Genomic DNA, 17,338 nt, shown 5'->3' with positions numbered 1-17,338 from the left:
ATTTCCGTCGAAATTCCCAGTCATTAAAATAGATGCACTATATTTATCAAAACATATTGACACGAAAGAAGTCACAAAAAACATGAGCATTTTCTGTTCCACTATGTAATGTCGTCATGACTTAAATCTTTAAAGTTTAAGCTGTTAAAAACACCACTTTCACAATCTTTTAATAATAATTCAATTGTTAAGATTTTCTTAGGTATTTCCCACCCTGACCTTGTAATCGTTTGTACATTATGATACAATGTAGTATTTGCATTTTGCATTGTTAAGAATATTACAAACGTTGTTTTTTTCTCTCACTCTCAATGCAATGCATGGGAATGTTTTTATTGAATTCCACATGCTGTGCATATAGCGTAGAACTATTTAAAAAACAATTATATCAACAAGGCGGTCTTAAAGATTCTAGTGGTAGGTTTTAACAAACTCGAATTAAAAGCTGTACTACTTAATTCAATTAAAAACTGTAGACCTTGTTCTTTTTAAAACTACAGTACGGTAAAACATGGATACAGTAAACGCGCTTGTAATGATTTCACACTTACAGTAAAACATGGATACAGTAAACACGCTTGTAATGAATTCACACTTACAGTAAAACATGGATACAGTGAACACGCTTGTAATGATTTCACACTTACAGTAAAACATGGATACAGTGAACATGCTTGTAATGATTTCACACTTACAGTAAAACATGGATACAGTAAACACGCTTGTAATGATTTCACACTTACAGTAAAACATGGATACAGTAAACACGCTTGTAATGATTTCACACTTACAGTAAAACATGGATACAGTAAACACGCTTGTAATGAATTCACACTCACAGTAAAACATGGATACAGTAAACACGCTTGTAATGATTTCACACTTAGAGTAAAACATGGATACAGTAAACACGCTTGTAATGAATTCACACTTACAGTAAAACATGGATACAGTAAACGCGCTTGTAATGATTTCACACTTACAGTAAAACATGGATACAGTAAACACGCTTGTAATGAATTCACACTTACAGTAAAACATGGATACAGTAAACGCGCTTGTAATGATTTCACACTTACAGTAAAACATGGTTACAGTAAACACGCTTGTAATGAATTCACACTTACAGTAAAACATGGATACAGTAAACACGCTTGTAATGATTTCACACTTACAGTAAAACACGGATACAGTAAACACCCGTGTAATGATTTCACACTTACAGTAAAACACGGATACAGTAAACGCGCTTGTAATGATTTCACACTTACAGTAAAACATGGATACAGTAAACGCGCTTGTAATGATTTCACACTTACAGTAAAACATGGATACAGTAAACACGCTTGTAATGATTTCACACTTACAGTAAAACATGGATACAGTAAACACGCTTGTAATGAATTCACACTTACAGTAAAACATGGATACAGTAAACACGCTTGTAATGATTTCACACTTACAGTAAAACATGGATACAGTAAACACGCTTGTAATGAATTCACACTTACAGTAAAACATGGATACAGTGAACACGCTTGTAATGATTTCACACTTTGCGCTTCAAGAAGAAAGTTATAACGAATGGAAATTGGTTGTTCCCAGTATTTCGCTATAAGCGAGTTTTATTGTCATGTGTAGACTGTTTAATTCTTATTGTATTCTAGTCTCTGATTGGTCAAATTCAAATTAGGGAATGCAATTTATGCTGTATAATATGGTTTGGTAAGGGGATTAAAGCGTAAACTGACTCAAACCAGATTATATCGCATATGCCCAAAATTACATTTATTCCTTAAAAATATTCATTTCGCTAACGTTTTTGTGTATAAATGTAAATAATATTCAAACATTAGCAAAATTTCGTTTCAACTCAACATTTCGCAAATTGTATGGTAGTTGTAATGATCCGATATGCAAATACAACCTGTCAGTTGGTCGAATGCTGTCTGGACTACGGAATACTCCGTTTACCTGATCAAGATATAGAGCTCACGGCGGATGTGACCGATCAACAGGGTATATGTATGTTTACTCTTCGTAGGCTGTGGTGTGTTCTGAAGTCCCTGTTTACAGTACTCTTAATTTTGCATTCTTTATAGGATTTATGAGATTGATTACTGTTTGCTATCTTCACATTTTCATGTACAAGCACTACTTATTTTGAGTTTGATAATCAGCTGAGAATGTCCCCAAATACATGCAGTTTGTTTCCATTAATAGGTACAGGACTTCGATAGTGACAGGCGAGACTCGAATACACAATAAAAATCTATTTCAAACAAACTTAATTCTAGTACAAACGTTTAAAAGTAATACTCTTTGATTATATGATATTGGTTTTAGTGGCAAATTCTTAAAATTGTACTTCTAAAACTAATTCGGTACTGTGTAAAGAAATGGTCGTAGTCCTGTCCAATGGATTTTTCTTCATTTATTGCATATTTTTTTGTTGGTAGATATACAATGTACATTCAATGTAACTTAACTGAGTATAATCATAAAAAAATATGTTTCGTTGTCAGATTAAATTACTGGGTAAATTCTCAATACTTCGAAAATTTGTATTTCAAAGATTATTTCCGTATGACTTGCGGTACATTATACAAATCAAACAAACGACGACAACGCGTACTTTGTTTTATGCAATCTCTTCCCCGCTCAAAGCACATGCATATGGCTCTTCCGTAATAAACTTCCGTTTACAACAGCACAATATTGCAGCTAATAGCACAATGTACATTTGTACAGTCTTTAAGGCAGTTTATTTTCATACAGATAATGAATCGTGTAACCCCTAGTAGCGAGTAGCGTGAAGTTTGGTGGATGTTGCATAAATCATAAGAATTTTTAACATAAGGTACCTAAAAATGTGTACAACAGTTTCAAAGAACAAGGAACAATGACTGCAGCTTATGCCTTATTGATAAATAACTTTGTTGTTCACCGCTAATGTTGTTTACGTGAGTAAAATTACTGAATAACAAGACAGAATTTGATGTTAATACAAGATAATGAAGCGTTTCTCACTCCCCTGCTGTGCTGCTTAGGTGTATCGTAAACCCCGTTGGTAATTATAACTACATATACCAAATAACAATAAACAACACAATCTCTCTCTCTCTCTCTCTCTCTCTCTCTCTCTCTCTCTCTCTCTCTCTCTCTCTCTCTCTCTCTCTCTGACGATGATGATGTGTGGTGATGATGATAATAGCGAATGAAAGATTTTCCGACACACGGTGATGTTCTAGAGCTTCATTACAAAGCAACAAGAATATTGAAAACGCTGAAATTTTCATGGAACACTTACTAAGTAAATATATATATATATATATATATATATATATATATATATATATATATATATATATATGCGAATTATTCTTGCATCTTCAATCTGTCTTTACTGAAAGGGGGGTCGTACTGTACAATTCAAATTAAATCTAATCATTTAGATTTACTTAATTAAACACGTGGTCATTAAAAAATTACATAATAGCAAAAATCATTAATGTTTAAACTATTGTCATGCAGTAAAATTATCTTTTGAATACATGTTGCATCTAACATAATTTCAATGAGAAAAAATAGGTTGAATTCATTTGCATTCATCATTATTTTTATTTGCACAGTAAAGTACGTGTAGTTCGAGTTACAGATACGTATATATACGTATGATGGAAATATCAATGGAAGATTAAATTGAAGAAAACAAAACTTATATGTGAATGTTCGTGGAATCTGTGCTGAACTTCTATCATATCCAAATGACTTTCAAATATACAAACAATTGAATTAAAGCTTTCATGTTACAATATTATGGGAATATATCAATGATATTATATAAATATCATATATATGCATTTCAATAAATCTAAGAAATGAATTTCATTTTGAACATACATGAGGTTATGTACTGTGACGCCTCACGCCGGCGTACTTGATAGAGCGCGTGAGAAATGTATCAGACCCACATCGACACAGGGTCCAGATTTACTTGCTTTGTTTGTTTTGTTTGTTTGTTTTGTTTGTTTGATATTATTTAGATTTACTTGTTCTCACCTGAAGGACCAACTGGAAAGGTATTGATTAGAAAATAAGAGCAGGTATTGATAGTTGATTTTACTTCCACGACGAGGACGTTGAACTAATAAACAACAAACAAATGCATAGAACTGTAGGAATGAATACACACATATTCCATTGCTTGGGCGGCTCACGGAGAGGGAACTTAACTTGCTCATTATTGATTGTTGTGTACATTTCACTAAACGATAACTGAAAAACATGTATGAGATGAAGAGATTAAAACAATTAGAAGATGTAAATTACCTGATTTTAATGACCATCAGTGAAATGTTTTTCGCTGATATATCTACATATTATTTTTTTTTTTTATCACTTTTGTAAACCTATGAAATCAATCTTTAGAAACGAAATAAAATACAGCCTTCGAATTAAATTCTGTTCACTCGAGTCAGTCGCATACCATTTTAAGTGGGAGGTGGACGAGAATTTCGACAGCGCACAATAACAAAACAAAATCTTCCTTGATAGTTCACTTACACAGCTATTATGTACTAGACTTCAGAACACCCCAGGAAAAGGGTTTAACGATAAGGAACACATTTTAATCTAGGGATAAGGAAGACACCAACAAACTTACATACATATTCACAGTAACCTTGCATAACACAACACGTGTGACAGCTGCTTTTACGCGTGCTTGTCGTGATTTCACGTTCATTTGATTGTCTGAAACTTACCTTCATTGGGGTAATACATGTCTCTCGCCATATTGGTGTCAATTTCACAACGGGAAACTACATAGATACATACAAAGCACGGAAATCAACGGCGAAATCAACTTGGGTTGTAAATTAGCAATGGTTGCCGACAGCTAAACTATGGGGTGCTCAGTATAGGAGGCAAATCCTGGCATTCCCTCTGATCTGACAGTTGTAATTACAGGAGGACGAGCTGCAGTGTGTTATGATTTATGATGCATTCCTGTGCAACAATGACATCGCTACTTCACATACATATTTCCTCTATCCAGGATGGTGGTTTCAGAAGTGGCTCTACATACCAAAACCTATTCCCCCACCTGTTCACATTACTGTGATAGTACACAGAGAAGAATTGTACGATGTTAATAACAGTCACGGTTTATTATATTTTTGAGAAATATCTCTGATTTAAGTAAATCATGAAATTCAACGAAATTATTCTGGAACAAATTCCAATCTTATTGAAAAATCCTTCAAATTGGTTGACAAGATCAAAGTTATATACTGCATGCATATATATACACACAAATCAATCATTTATCATTATGAATATGTACTATATTATACATTCATACACACGAGATTCAAGATTTGGGTAACTAAATATAATTAGCACAATGTCAAATTTTAAAGTTCATATTGCGCGTGAAAGCAGCATGCGCTTATTCCTGAACGTTATACAAATATGAGTAGTAATTTGATCATAAATATTTAAATTCACTCTGTTTTACCGTAATATTGTGTGCAATTGAAACCAAATGCTGTTTTCTCATACTTTCATTTTAGCCGGGTTCCCGAGGCCTTCCGATGTGCAAACACACAAAAGGCCTGGCACCAACCAGCTCTACGACCGTGGGTTTCCGACGATGGGCACCAACCAATGTCATTTTTGTGCAAGGATTTTAAGACAGACAACTAGGATGTCACGATTAAAATGCGGTTTTTCAACGTTGATGATTGTGACGACCATGGCCGTAAATTAACCTTCAATTTGGAGGAGGCTGGAAATTAGGCGGGGGTCTGGGGGCCGCCCAGGCCCCCAGACGCTGAGCACATTTTGTGCACACTGAACACGTTTCGTGCAAAATCCTTGATTCTAGGGCCTTCTAAGATGTTACTTGACTAACTCATTCTAAAAGAAAGATTTGGAATGCTTTTTAAGGGAGGTATCATGTTCTTAGTAATTGGAAACAACATAAATTCTAATGAACTTTAAATTTAAATTTTTTTTGGCTCAAAAGTTGGAGGAGGCAGTTGCCTCCTCCGCCTCCATGTAATTTACGGCCCTGACGACAGTGGAAAGCGTCGAAAAACGATATGCCTGTTGATTTCAAATGGCGAATAACAAAACAAAGTGCAATTAACATGATCGGATTGATCAATTTATCGATGTGGACATTTTTGACACATTACAAAGAAAATATATAAAAATGCAAAGCATTTTTCAAATGCAACTTCTCGGATCTTTTCGGCAAGTTCGGAAAATGCACCTTGGATACATTACGTTCAATGGAAGTACGAAATTTGTACCAAATGGAGGCTTGTAGCATTTGTCATTCCAGAGATAGCGGTACCCTACATGTACATCTAAATGATGGAATCGGCCGCGGTGATCTGAGTGTAACAATGGCATCACTAATTAGTGAATATTAACATGATTTTAGGCTTACTGTGGGGGAGATCTCATCGATTCTAGCGAAATATCATCGAGAAAAGACAATAAGTAATTTTTTATCGCCGTATTTTGATTTGATAAAAAAGAGGTTACTATAAAACATTAATTGGAGGTTGTTTTTTCGGTTTGTCGGTGTAACCATGATGGCTGTCGCAAGTGCTCAGGGTCGCTCTTAATAGAATATAAAGGGAAAAGAACTACTCGAATCACTGGCTTCTGCGCATGCGTGGTGTTTAACTCGAAGAGGTACTCCACTGGTTTTAAATCTATGGCACGCCAAATTCACAAAATGAGCTAAACATAGTTTCACAGTTGATAAACTAGGTTTATCGACTGTAAACTATAGTTTACGGACCGTAAACTATAGTTAACGACGTTAATCTATATTTCACATCTGTAAACCATAGTTAACAGATAATCTACGGTATGTTTCACAAGCGTAAACTATAATTAACAATGAAAACAATCATTAGCGATTGCAAAACATAGTTTATGTGATAAATACGGTTTCACGATTGTAAACTACGGTTTACAAGTCATAGTTTATCTGATAAATATAGTATCACAATTTGTGAAACTAGGATTAACAATTGTGAACTATAGTTAACGAATGTTAATTATAGCTTACAAATGTGAATCTGTATTTATCAGCAAAATCTATTGTTAACGTTTATTTAAAGACAGATAAACTTAGATTAGCATTTGTAAACTATAGTTTACAACCGTTAAATATAGTTTTACGGATGAAAACTATAGTTAACGAATCGTTAACTATAGTTTACAGTTCGTAAACTATAGTTTACAGTTGATGAACCTAGTTTATCAACTGTGAAACTATGTTTAGCTAATTTTTGTGAATTTGGCGTGCCATATAAATCCATAGTAATATATAGCCCCCCTTCTCAGTTTTCTGTTTCGTATGCACATCATAAATTGAAAAATACAAATTAACTTGTATTATCAAACTCCAAAATTGATATTTTGATGAATAAGATTTCTGAATTATGTCTAAGATATCTAATAACGAACAAACAGCTTGAAAACAATGGCTTTTTATTCAAAGCATATTTACAATAGTGTTACCTACATAACAATTCCTAAGCCATCGTTTATATTTTAATCACATGATAGCAGGTGTGAACAAGGCTCAGTGTTACGACCATTTCGTTAATTAGTGCTCTCTCTGGAGTTGTGATGTGATGTCATCATTTTTGGGGCACAATATTTTTTTGTGTAGAGCTCGTGATTGTATTATGACAGGACGCGGCAAATGCCATACCTGCATTATCAGTTTTCCAGTCAAATGTTACTAGTTAACTTACCAGTCAGCTTTGTACTGATAATTATGTTCACTGGAGGAAACTTCTGAATTGGTGAGTGTATTATTGTTTTTATTTAGGTATAAACTGTGCATTTATGTATCTCGGTAAATTTTGCATACTTAGTAATTTCAGTATAAAGTAATTGCTTTTAGTATTTGTGCAATTATATAAGTTCATTATTTATAATGCAATTAGGAAGTCATGTAATATTATTGACATGTATGTGATATCGCTGGATACGTGCACATTTATCAAGTACGGGAGATAACTCCATTTTCACCATGTTTTCCATTCTTGATCTGTAATAATCTAGATTTATACCTCTTGTTTACATTATGTCGGCAATTTTTCTTATCCATACTGCAGTGTCTGTTATTTTCTAGTACATGTAATACATTATAATTGATTTGCTAGGATGTGTTATCATGTGTGATTTAATCTGAAATATCTTGTATTTATTGGATATTTTCTTTGTATATTTTGTAGTAAATCGTCGTTAAACGCATTTACAAGTTGTTTCCTACTTCATTCCCTACTTGGCCAGTACAAAATATTTACAATTCAGAAGATGAAGGAAGGAGATGAAGATGTGACAAGGAGGGGTCAACCCAGAAGAAGTGATAGAGAGAAAAAGATGACTGAAAAAGGTGTTGAATTCACTTTGGAAAATAAACTTAAAAACAGAGAAAGATGTTTCAAGATATTGTCAACATTAAGTGATAATTTACAAAATCTGTTAAGATCGTCAGATGATAAAGACACTGTTAGATCTGCATATAGTGAATGGTTAGACAGATATGAGGAGTTTCTAGTATCTCATGATGAAGTGAAAGCATGGCTTTCTCCAAGTGAACAGGCTCTGGACGCAGATAAATTCAGGAGGAGAGATGAACAACTTATGAAAGTAAAAGTGTCGGTTGAAGAGTGGTTTGCAAGACATGCAAAAAGTGTTCTATTCAACAACAGATCTGTGGTTTCAAGGTCAAGTGCAGGATCTAAGAGAATCAATTATTCAGTAGCCAAGCTTGAGGAAAGTCAAAATAAAGCAGAGTTGTTAGCGAGAGCAGCAGCACTTCAGGAGAAAAAACTGATAGAGGAGGCTAAGTTACAACTGAGAATTAAAGAAGAAGAATTAGATATACAGACAGCATTAAAGATCAGTGATGCACGAACTAAAATTATTGAAGAACTTGAAAGAAGTGAACTCAGGGGAAAACAACTAACAGAAGCTCTGAGTGATATTCGTTCAGAATTGGATCATCGTACACCTATGTTTGCATCTGTAGCAAAGACAACTGCACAGCAACATCTTCATTTGCATGTACCTGTGTCTACGATACAATCGAACTTGAATCCACATGCGCCTTTGTTTACATCAGTGTCAAGGACAGTCACTCAACAGAATTGGAGTACACCTCTTTTGACTCAAACTACTTCAATGCATGTGCCTGTTAGTGTATCTACATGTATGCCACATAGTATTGCACACATACCTACAGGTATGTCGACGCAACATAGTACACCATATGTGCCTGCAGTATCAACATTCAGCGAATTATACAATTCCGGACATGCACATAACCAAAATCGTGACCAAGAAGGGCTACTTATAGTAGCACATGAACTAAATAAGCCGAAGTCAGAAATACAGAAGTTCGAAGGAAACCCAATGGATTATCAGAGATTCATGAGGCAATTTAACACCAAGGTGTGTGTCAATACCAATTCGTATGAGGAACGTTTGAACTTTCTCCTGCAATTTACATGTGGCGAGGCGAACAGAATAGTGACTGGATATTCACATTTAAATGCTGAAGGAGGATACAAGGCTGCTTTGGATGTATTCAAAGATCGATATGGTGATCCGGACGTTGTTGCGCAAGCCTATGTGAAAAAAGCATGAATTGGTCATCAATAAAACAAGACAATGCTAGAGGACTTGATGACTATTCAATATTTCTTACTGAGTGTCAGCATGCTATTAATAATGTAGCCAGTGCTAGAGCCCTAGAATACCCAGAGAACATGAAACTACTTATTAGGAAGCTTCCATTCTACTTACAAGAAAAGTGGCGAAATGTTGTGTACTAGCTCAAAGACAGAAATGAAGTTGTGAAGTTTGAGAACTTAGTGAAGTTTGTACGTAAGGAAGCTAAAAAGGCTAACGACCCTATCTATGGGAGAGAAGTGATGAATAGCTCAACATCTTTGAGACATGCACAGAATGAAAAACCAACCACATTCTCAAAACCAAAAAGGAACTTTGCAACCAAAACTGTAGAGTCTCATCTATCTACAATCAATAATGCATCTGAGCAACCTAGATCACCTGCATTTGTGAAACCATGTATTTACTGTCAAGGCACCTCACATGCATTGGAAGAGTGTCGTAACATTATGAAGCTAACTCTAAAGGATAGATATGTGGTGTTGAAGTCAAAAGGATTGTGTTTCTCGTGTTTGAGATCTGGACATCTTAAAGGAGCTTGTCAACAGAAATCTTACTGCGTCCATTGTAAGAAGTGTCATCCATCTATACTTCATGTGAATCCTCGACAAAGCAATGAAAACCCATTAGCTGTTAGTACAACTGATCGAAACAACAACCTTCCAGTACCATCTGCGGCCGTATCTTCAACGGCGCATATGGGGGCTGAGAACTCTATGAGGCAAGCACTTCCAGTAATACCTGTGCGACTGAAATCAAGAAACAGCGACAAATTCGTTACTACTTATGCTTTCTTGGATTCTGGGAGTACAGCGACATTTTGTACAGAGGAAATTGCAAGAGTACTTCACTTAGAGGGCAAAAAGACTGTGCTTAACTTAACAACTATGGGACAGCAGAGGACAGAAAACTGTTGCATTCTTTCTAACCTTGAAATGAGTGATTTGAATGGTGATAACACAATTGAATTGCCGCCTACATACACTCAACCAAATTTACCCATATCTAAGAAAGAAATTGTTACATCCAAGGAACTACAAAGATGGCCACATTTGTGTGACATTCGTATTGATACCATAGACAGTGATGTTGGTTTGTTGATTGGTGTCAATGTTCCTAAAGCAATGGAGCCTTGGGACATGATTTCTAGTGTTGACAAAGGTCCATTTGCTGTAAAGACTTTGTTAGGATGGGTAATTAATGGACCACTTGATACAAAACCCGAGATGGTACTTACAATACGTATGCCACAGTCAACCGTATAGACGCAAGATTAGAGGAGCAAGTGCGATATCAATTCAATCATGACTTTTGTGAAAGAGCGATTGATGACGTTCCAGAACCGTCGAGGGATGACAAAAGATTTCTCGAATTTGTGACCAATTCAGTTCGCTTCGAAAATGTACATTATGTCATTGGTCTGCCATTCAAATCGGAAAATGTGATAATGCCAAACAACAGAAAACAAGCAGAACAGAGACTAAATTCTTTATCTAGGAAACTTTTCAGTGACAGTGAATTCCATGACATTTATAAAGCCTTTATGGACAAAATTATTTACGAAGGCTATGCACAAAAGGTACCCATTGAGAACTTAAAACGAGATGATGGACATGTGTGGTATTTGCCGCATCATGGTGTACTACATCCCAAGAAGAAGAAACTTCGAGTTGTGTTTGATTGCGCAGCGAGGTTCCAAGGGACTTCACTAAATGAACAATTGTTACAAGGCCCTAACTTGACAAACACACTCATTGGGACTTTGATGAGATTTAGAGAGGAAGAGATTGCTGTTATGGGGGATATCGATAGTATGTTCTACCAAGTAAGTGTTCCCCAACAAGATGCTACTTTTCTACGATTTCTCTGGTGGAAAGATGGGAATCCTTCCAGTAGTATTATTGAATACCAGATGGTTGTGTATCTGTTTGGAGCCACATCATCACCCAGTTGTGACAACTTCTGTCTTCGAAAAACAGCTCAAGATTGTACAGGACATTTTAGTGACGAGACAATAAAGACAGTCTTTCAGAATTTCTATGTTGATGATTGTCTCAAGGCAGTGGATTCTGTAAGAAATGCTGTGTCATTGGTGAAAGATCTACAGGAACTGTTGAAAAGTGGAGGATTTCATATATCGAAGTGGATCAGCAACAATCGAAAGGTCATGAATTCCATACCAGTAGCTGATAGAGCCAAGGAGGTCAAGGATTTGGATCTTGACTGTGATACTCTACCAATAGAGCGAGCTCTGGGAGTCCAGTGGTGTGTAGATTCTGATATCTTTCAGTTTAAATTGGACTTTAACAAGAAACCACTTACAAGACGAGGAATTCTGTCAATGGTAAGCAGTATGTTTGATCCACTGGGATTTTTAGCTCCACTACTACTCAAGGCCAAAGTCATTCTACAGGAATTGTGTAAACTTCAGTTCGGATGGGACGATAAGATGCCAGATGACCTTGTTATACAGTGGAATAATTGGTACCAGGATCTTCAGAAACTGAAAGACCTCAAAGTAAACAGATGTCTCAAACCCTATGGTTTTCATCCATACTTGGTACAGTTACATCATTTTTCTGATGCGAGTGAAACTGGATGTGGTACAGTGTCCTACTTGTGTATGGAGAATGCCCTTGGTGAACGTCGTTGTTCCTTTATTATGGGCAAATCTCGTGTTGCACCACTGAAGCAAACGACTATTCCGCGATTGGAGTTGACAGCAGCTACTGTAGCAGTCAGAACCAATAAGATGTTACTTAGAGAGTTAGACATTCATGTTGATTGTGTTATGTACTCGACTGACAGCATGGCCGTTCTACGATATATACAGAACAGTACAGCAAGGTTTCACACTTTTGTCGCAAACAGGCTAGCAGTGATCCACGAAGGGTCACAACCAACCGACTGGAGATACATTAACACGAAGTTGAATCCAGCCGATAATGCATCGAGAGGTATCTCTGCAGATGGCTTACTTAAACAGGAGAACTGGATCAAAGATCCAAATTTTCTGTTTTAACCAGAGGATCAGTGGCCAATGCCATCATCAAACATCTCCGATAGAGAATTATTAGACAACGACCCGGAGGTGAAAATGGTTACCGTCAAATCAGTTATCACAAAATCACAGGAATTAAAAGAGAATACTACAGACTGTGTTGACAAGCTGTTTCAGCATTATTCGTGTTGGTATTCATTGAAACGTAGTGTGGCCTGGATTTTGAAGGTACGAAAAGAACTGTTAAGACGTGTCAACATGAAAAGACTCAATTCTTATTCAACAGTGCAGGACAATTCATATGAGAAGACTATTATCTCATATCAGGATTTGAAAGAAGCAGAGAGAGCTATACTTACTTTCATTCAGCGACAGGAATTTCCTACAGAAATTAACATCCTTGCAACAGGAAACTCTTGTGTCAGTCGTGGTAGCAGGATCAGGAACCTGGATCCTTTCTTGGATGAAGGACTCTTGCGTGTCGATGGTCGTTTACAGAAGTCAAGTTTTCCAGTGGGAATGAAACATCAAGTGATTTTACCTAAAGATCATAATGTGTCCACTTTAATTCTTAGACAAATTCACCACGATCTGCTTCACAGTGGTAGAAATCACATGTTAGCGAAGTTAAGAGAGCATTACTGGCTTATTCATGCTCCTTCTTCCATTCGAAAGGTAATATCAAAGTGTGTTACATGTCGACGTCAGAGGTCAAAGGTTGGAGAGCAGAAGATGGCAAGTCTACCCAAAGATCGTATTGTTCCAGATGAACCGCCATTCAGCAGAGTTGGAGTCGATTACCTTGGACCGTTTGAGGTGAAACTGAAACGTAGTCGTGTTAAACGTTATTGCGTGATATTCACTTGCTTAGCCAGTAGAGCAGTACATTTGGAAGTTGCAGCTTCATTGGATACAGACTCTTACATAAATGCCCTGCGTCGTTTTATTGCAAGAAGAGGACAAGTCAAGAAGATACGTTCTGACAATGGAACTAATTTTGTTGGTGCCGAACGTGAACTTAGAAGATCCATACAAGAATGGAATCAATCTCAGATTCAGTCTGCAATGTTACAGAAAAACATAGACTGGCAATTCAACCCACCAGCAGGATCACATTACGGCGGAGTGTGGGAGAGGATAATCAAAAATATGCTAGAGTTCCTCATTGACAATATCTTTGTGGTATTTGGTGATCAGGTCTTCCAACAGTCTGTTGGAATTCCCATGGGCACAAATTGTGCTCCTTTGTTAGCTGACCTGTTTTTATATTCATATGAAGCAGAATTTATTCAAAAACTTCTACGTGAGAAGAAAAAATCTCTCGCTGTGACCTTCAATTCGACTTTTAGATATATCGATGACGTTTTGTCTATTAACAATGATAGCTTTCATTCATATGTCGAATTGATATATCCCTGTGAGCTCGAAATAAAGGACACCACAGAGTCGTCCACTTCTGCTTCATACTTAGATATTTTATTGAACGTAGACATTAACGGCAAACTGACAACTCAACTGTATGACAAACGGGATGATTTCAGCTTCTCCATCGTCAACTTCCCACATTTATGTAGCAATATTCCATTATCACCTGCATATGGTGTTTATATATCTCAACTGATTCGATATGCAAGAGCTTGTTCTGGGTATAGTCAGTTTTTAAATCGAGGTAAGCTACTGACAAACAAGTTGATGGTAAAGGGATTTCAACAGTCTCGATTGAAGTCAGCATTTCGCAAATTCTATGGTCGTTATAACGATCTAGTTCGTCAATACAACCTCGCATTGGGTCAAATGCTGTCTGGCGTGTTTCATACCGATTGTTAAGCCGTTCTTGGCACACTGATTTTGACTGCGGATAACTCCGTTTACCTGATCAGGATATGGGGCTCACGGCGGGTGTGACCGGTCAACAGGGGATGCTTACTCCTCCTAGGCACCTGATCCCACCTCTGGTGTGTCCAGGGGTCCGTGTTTGCCCAACTATCTATATTGTATTGCTTGTAGGAGTTGTGAGATTGATCACTGTTCGTTATCTTCACCTTGCATCTATCCGCAAAGCTATGAACAGTGTCCTAAAGGAGCAGACATTAGATGATGAAGGACTTCATACCCTAATGTGTGAAATCGAATATACAATCAATGATAGACCAATCACCAAGAACAACGATCAGCATTGTGACTTGGAGCCTCTTACACCAAATCATTTGCTGTTGATGAAGCGGAAACCAAACTTACCTCCAGGAGTCTTCGACAAGACAGATATTTATCACAGGCGCCGTTGGAGACAGGTACAATATATGGCTAACCTGTTCTGGCATCGTTGGATACGCGAGTACCTACCCCTTCTCCAGGAACGACAGAAATGGCATGACATCAAGAGAAACTTTCAAATCGGTGATATTGTGTTAGTCGTAGATTCGAATGCCCCAAGAAATTCTTGGCCTATGGGAATAGTGCATGAGACGATTCCCGACAGCAATGGTCTTGTGCGTCAGGTGAAGGTGAAAACTGCGACTAACATTTTGATTCGCCCGGTGGACAAACTTTGCATGATCTTAGAAATGGACTAAGAGACTGTTATTCCTAGAAACTTTTGTAAACATGAATTGTTTTGCTTTTTCGTGTTTTGAATTTTGCTAGGTGCTATTGTTTATCAATGTATAGTTTTTGATGAATATTTGATACAATACAACCTAATTAATTTGTGCTGTTTTTGAATATTAAGTATAGATTTATTTTTGTAATCGTGTCACATATGTTCCACAATTAGGGGGCTGGATTGTTACGGCCATTTCGTTAATTAGTGCTCTCTCTGGAGTTGTGATGTGATGTCATCATTTTTGGGGCACAATATTTTTTATGTGTACATATAGAGCCCGTGATTGTATTATGGCAAGACGCGGCAAGTGCCATACCTGCATTATCAGTTTTCCAGTCAAATGTTACTAGTTAACTTACCAGTCAGCTTTGTACTGATAATTATGTTCACTGGAGGAAACTTCTGAATTGGTGAGTGTATTATTGTTTTTATTTAGGTATAAACTGTGCATTTATGTATCTCGGTAAATTTTGCATACTTAGTAATTTCAGTATAAAGTAATTGCTTTTAGTATTTGTGCAATTATATAAGTTCATTATTTATAATGCAATTAGGAAGTCATGTAATATTATTGACATGTATGTGATATCGCTGGATACGTGCACATTTATCAAGTACGGGAGATAACTCCATTTTCACCATGTTTTCCATTCTTGATCTGTAATAATCTAGAGTTATGTCTCTTTTGTTTACATTATGTCGGCAATTTTTCTTATCCATACTGCAGTGTCTGTTATTTTCTAGTACATGTAATACATTATAATTGATTTGCTAGGATGTGTTATCATGTGTGATTTAATCTGAAATATCTTGTATTTATTGGATATTTTCTTTGTATTTTTTGTAGTAAATCGTCGTTAAACGCATTTACAAGTTGTTTCCTACTTCATTCCCTACTTGGCCAGTACACTCAGCTAGACGTTTTAAACTTGCATTAACGTGCAGGTGTAAACAATTACCTGTAAATAAAATGTAAACGGTAAATGTAGTACGGTCGAAACCCGAAAGTCCCGGATAACGATTTTTGCATGATTTGTCGATAGAATGACATCAAACTTATTGTGATAACGGTTTGTGACCTATTAAACAAGAATCATATAACTTTTTCTGGGAATTCTGTAAAGAAAATACTGAACCAGAATTTTCGGATACCAAAAAGCGGTAAATCTAGTACGTTTTATAAATGCCGAAACCTGAACACGGTTCTCGATCTTTTGACCTACCGAAAGTCCGCGTTTTAGCATTATAGACATGATCAAACCTCAGTATGAGAATTCTATGCAACGCGTAATCTGATTGGTCTAGACGGTCACATGCCAGAGATAACAAAACTTCATATCTCCCAAACGTTCAGCAGAGTTCGTTTGCTCACAAAATTCGTATGGCACAAAATATGCGGGTCTCTGATACACAGTTTAAAAATCGCCTGGTTTGGGTTAATACAAAAACAAGCAAGTAAATCAGCATTCAAGGAGAATGGTAAAACAAAAACTGGTTATCATACCACTGTATTTCGCTGTTTGTACCTTCTAATTCGTTGAGGCGCGGTGTCACCGTTAGGGCAATCTCAGCTACATACATGTACAATGTATAGATGAGCGGACTCCAATCTCAAATGCAATTTTGTGGTCTTGCTTTGTTTCGGTATAATACACAATTTATTGCATGAATGTTCGGGAGATATAAAGATTTATTCACCCAAGAAAAATCATATTCCCCGAGGGCAACGCCCCCGGGGAATATGATTTTTCTTGGGTGAATAAATCTTCATATCTCCCTCACTATCAAGCAATAAATGTATAATATTGAATCAGACCGAGTTCCAGATATCTAAGGTAACTTAAATAAATCGCAATTGCATATATGGTGCATTTCTATGCGCATTTTATTGTATCACCCTACATATTATTTATAATTATACATGTGTAGTACACGCACTTTTTTTTGCAATATTTCAATCCACTTTGATATATACACTATAAATAGTGTTTCTTTTTAAA

The 17,338-nt window shown here is 36.4% G+C and overlaps 4 protein-coding genes across 5 annotated transcripts in view; 3 read left to right on the top strand and 1 right to left on the bottom strand.

Moving 5' to 3' along the window:
• Window positions 1-5,023, bottom strand: part of LOC125682606 (neuronal membrane glycoprotein M6-b-like) — a 36,142-nt gene extending 31,119 nt beyond the window's left edge. Inside the window, exon 1 of one of the 2 annotated variants that reach the window (XM_048923285.2) lies at window positions 4,767-5,023. In XM_048923285.2, coding sequence (XP_048779242.1) covers window positions 4,767-4,797 — 31 coding nt within the window. In that variant the 5' untranslated portion in view covers window positions 4,798-5,023. The remainder of the gene's footprint in view (window positions 1-4,766) is intronic. The other variant, XM_048923283.2, reaches the window with a different exon arrangement.
• A 6,159-nt stretch (window positions 5,024-11,182) lies between these two features.
• Window positions 11,183-12,757, top strand: LOC125665332 (uncharacterized). Its single transcript, XM_048897979.2, has one exon. It carries the CDS (start codon window positions 11,183-11,185, stop codon window positions 12,755-12,757), a length of 1,575 nt encoding a protein of 524 aa, XP_048753936.2.
• A 237-nt stretch (window positions 12,758-12,994) lies between these two features.
• On the top strand, window positions 12,995-15,780 carry LOC125679783 (uncharacterized). The gene is made up of 3 exons (XM_048919248.2): window positions 12,995-13,863; window positions 14,886-15,027; window positions 15,775-15,780. The coding sequence occupies exons 1-3, from the start codon at window positions 12,995-12,997 to the stop codon at window positions 15,778-15,780; spliced, it is 1,017 nt and encodes a 338-aa protein (XP_048775205.2).
• Window positions 15,730-17,338, top strand: part of LOC125679680 (glutamate--cysteine ligase regulatory subunit-like) — a 71,796-nt gene continuing 70,187 nt past the window's right edge. The window contains exon 1 of the mRNA XM_048919096.2: window positions 15,730-15,748. The gene's annotated coding sequence lies outside the window, so the exon portion shown is untranslated. The remainder of the gene's footprint in view (window positions 15,749-17,338) is intronic.

This window comes from Ostrea edulis, chromosome 2 (genome assembly GCF_947568905.1).
Source record: "Ostrea edulis chromosome 2, xbOstEdul1.1, whole genome shotgun sequence".
Classification (NCBI taxonomy): Eukaryota; Metazoa; Mollusca; class Bivalvia; order Ostreida; family Ostreidae; genus Ostrea; species Ostrea edulis.
Note: the sequence above shows the minus strand (reverse complement) of the source record. Positions and strands in the feature narration are given on the sequence as shown.

Bases quoted from the DNA above. Each gene is read 5' to 3' on its own strand.
- LOC125679783 (XM_048919248.2), top strand. From the start codon at position 12,995: ATGAAAAGACTCAATTCTTATTCAACAGTGCAGGACAATTCATATGAG. The intron at 13,864-14,885 runs GTGGGAGAGGAT...AATCAATGATAG, and splicing joins GGATCACATTACGGCGGAGT to ACCAATCACCAAGAACAACG.
- LOC125665332 (XM_048897979.2), top strand. From the start codon at position 11,183: ATGCCAAACAACAGAAAACAAGCAGAACAGAGACTAAATTCTTTATCT.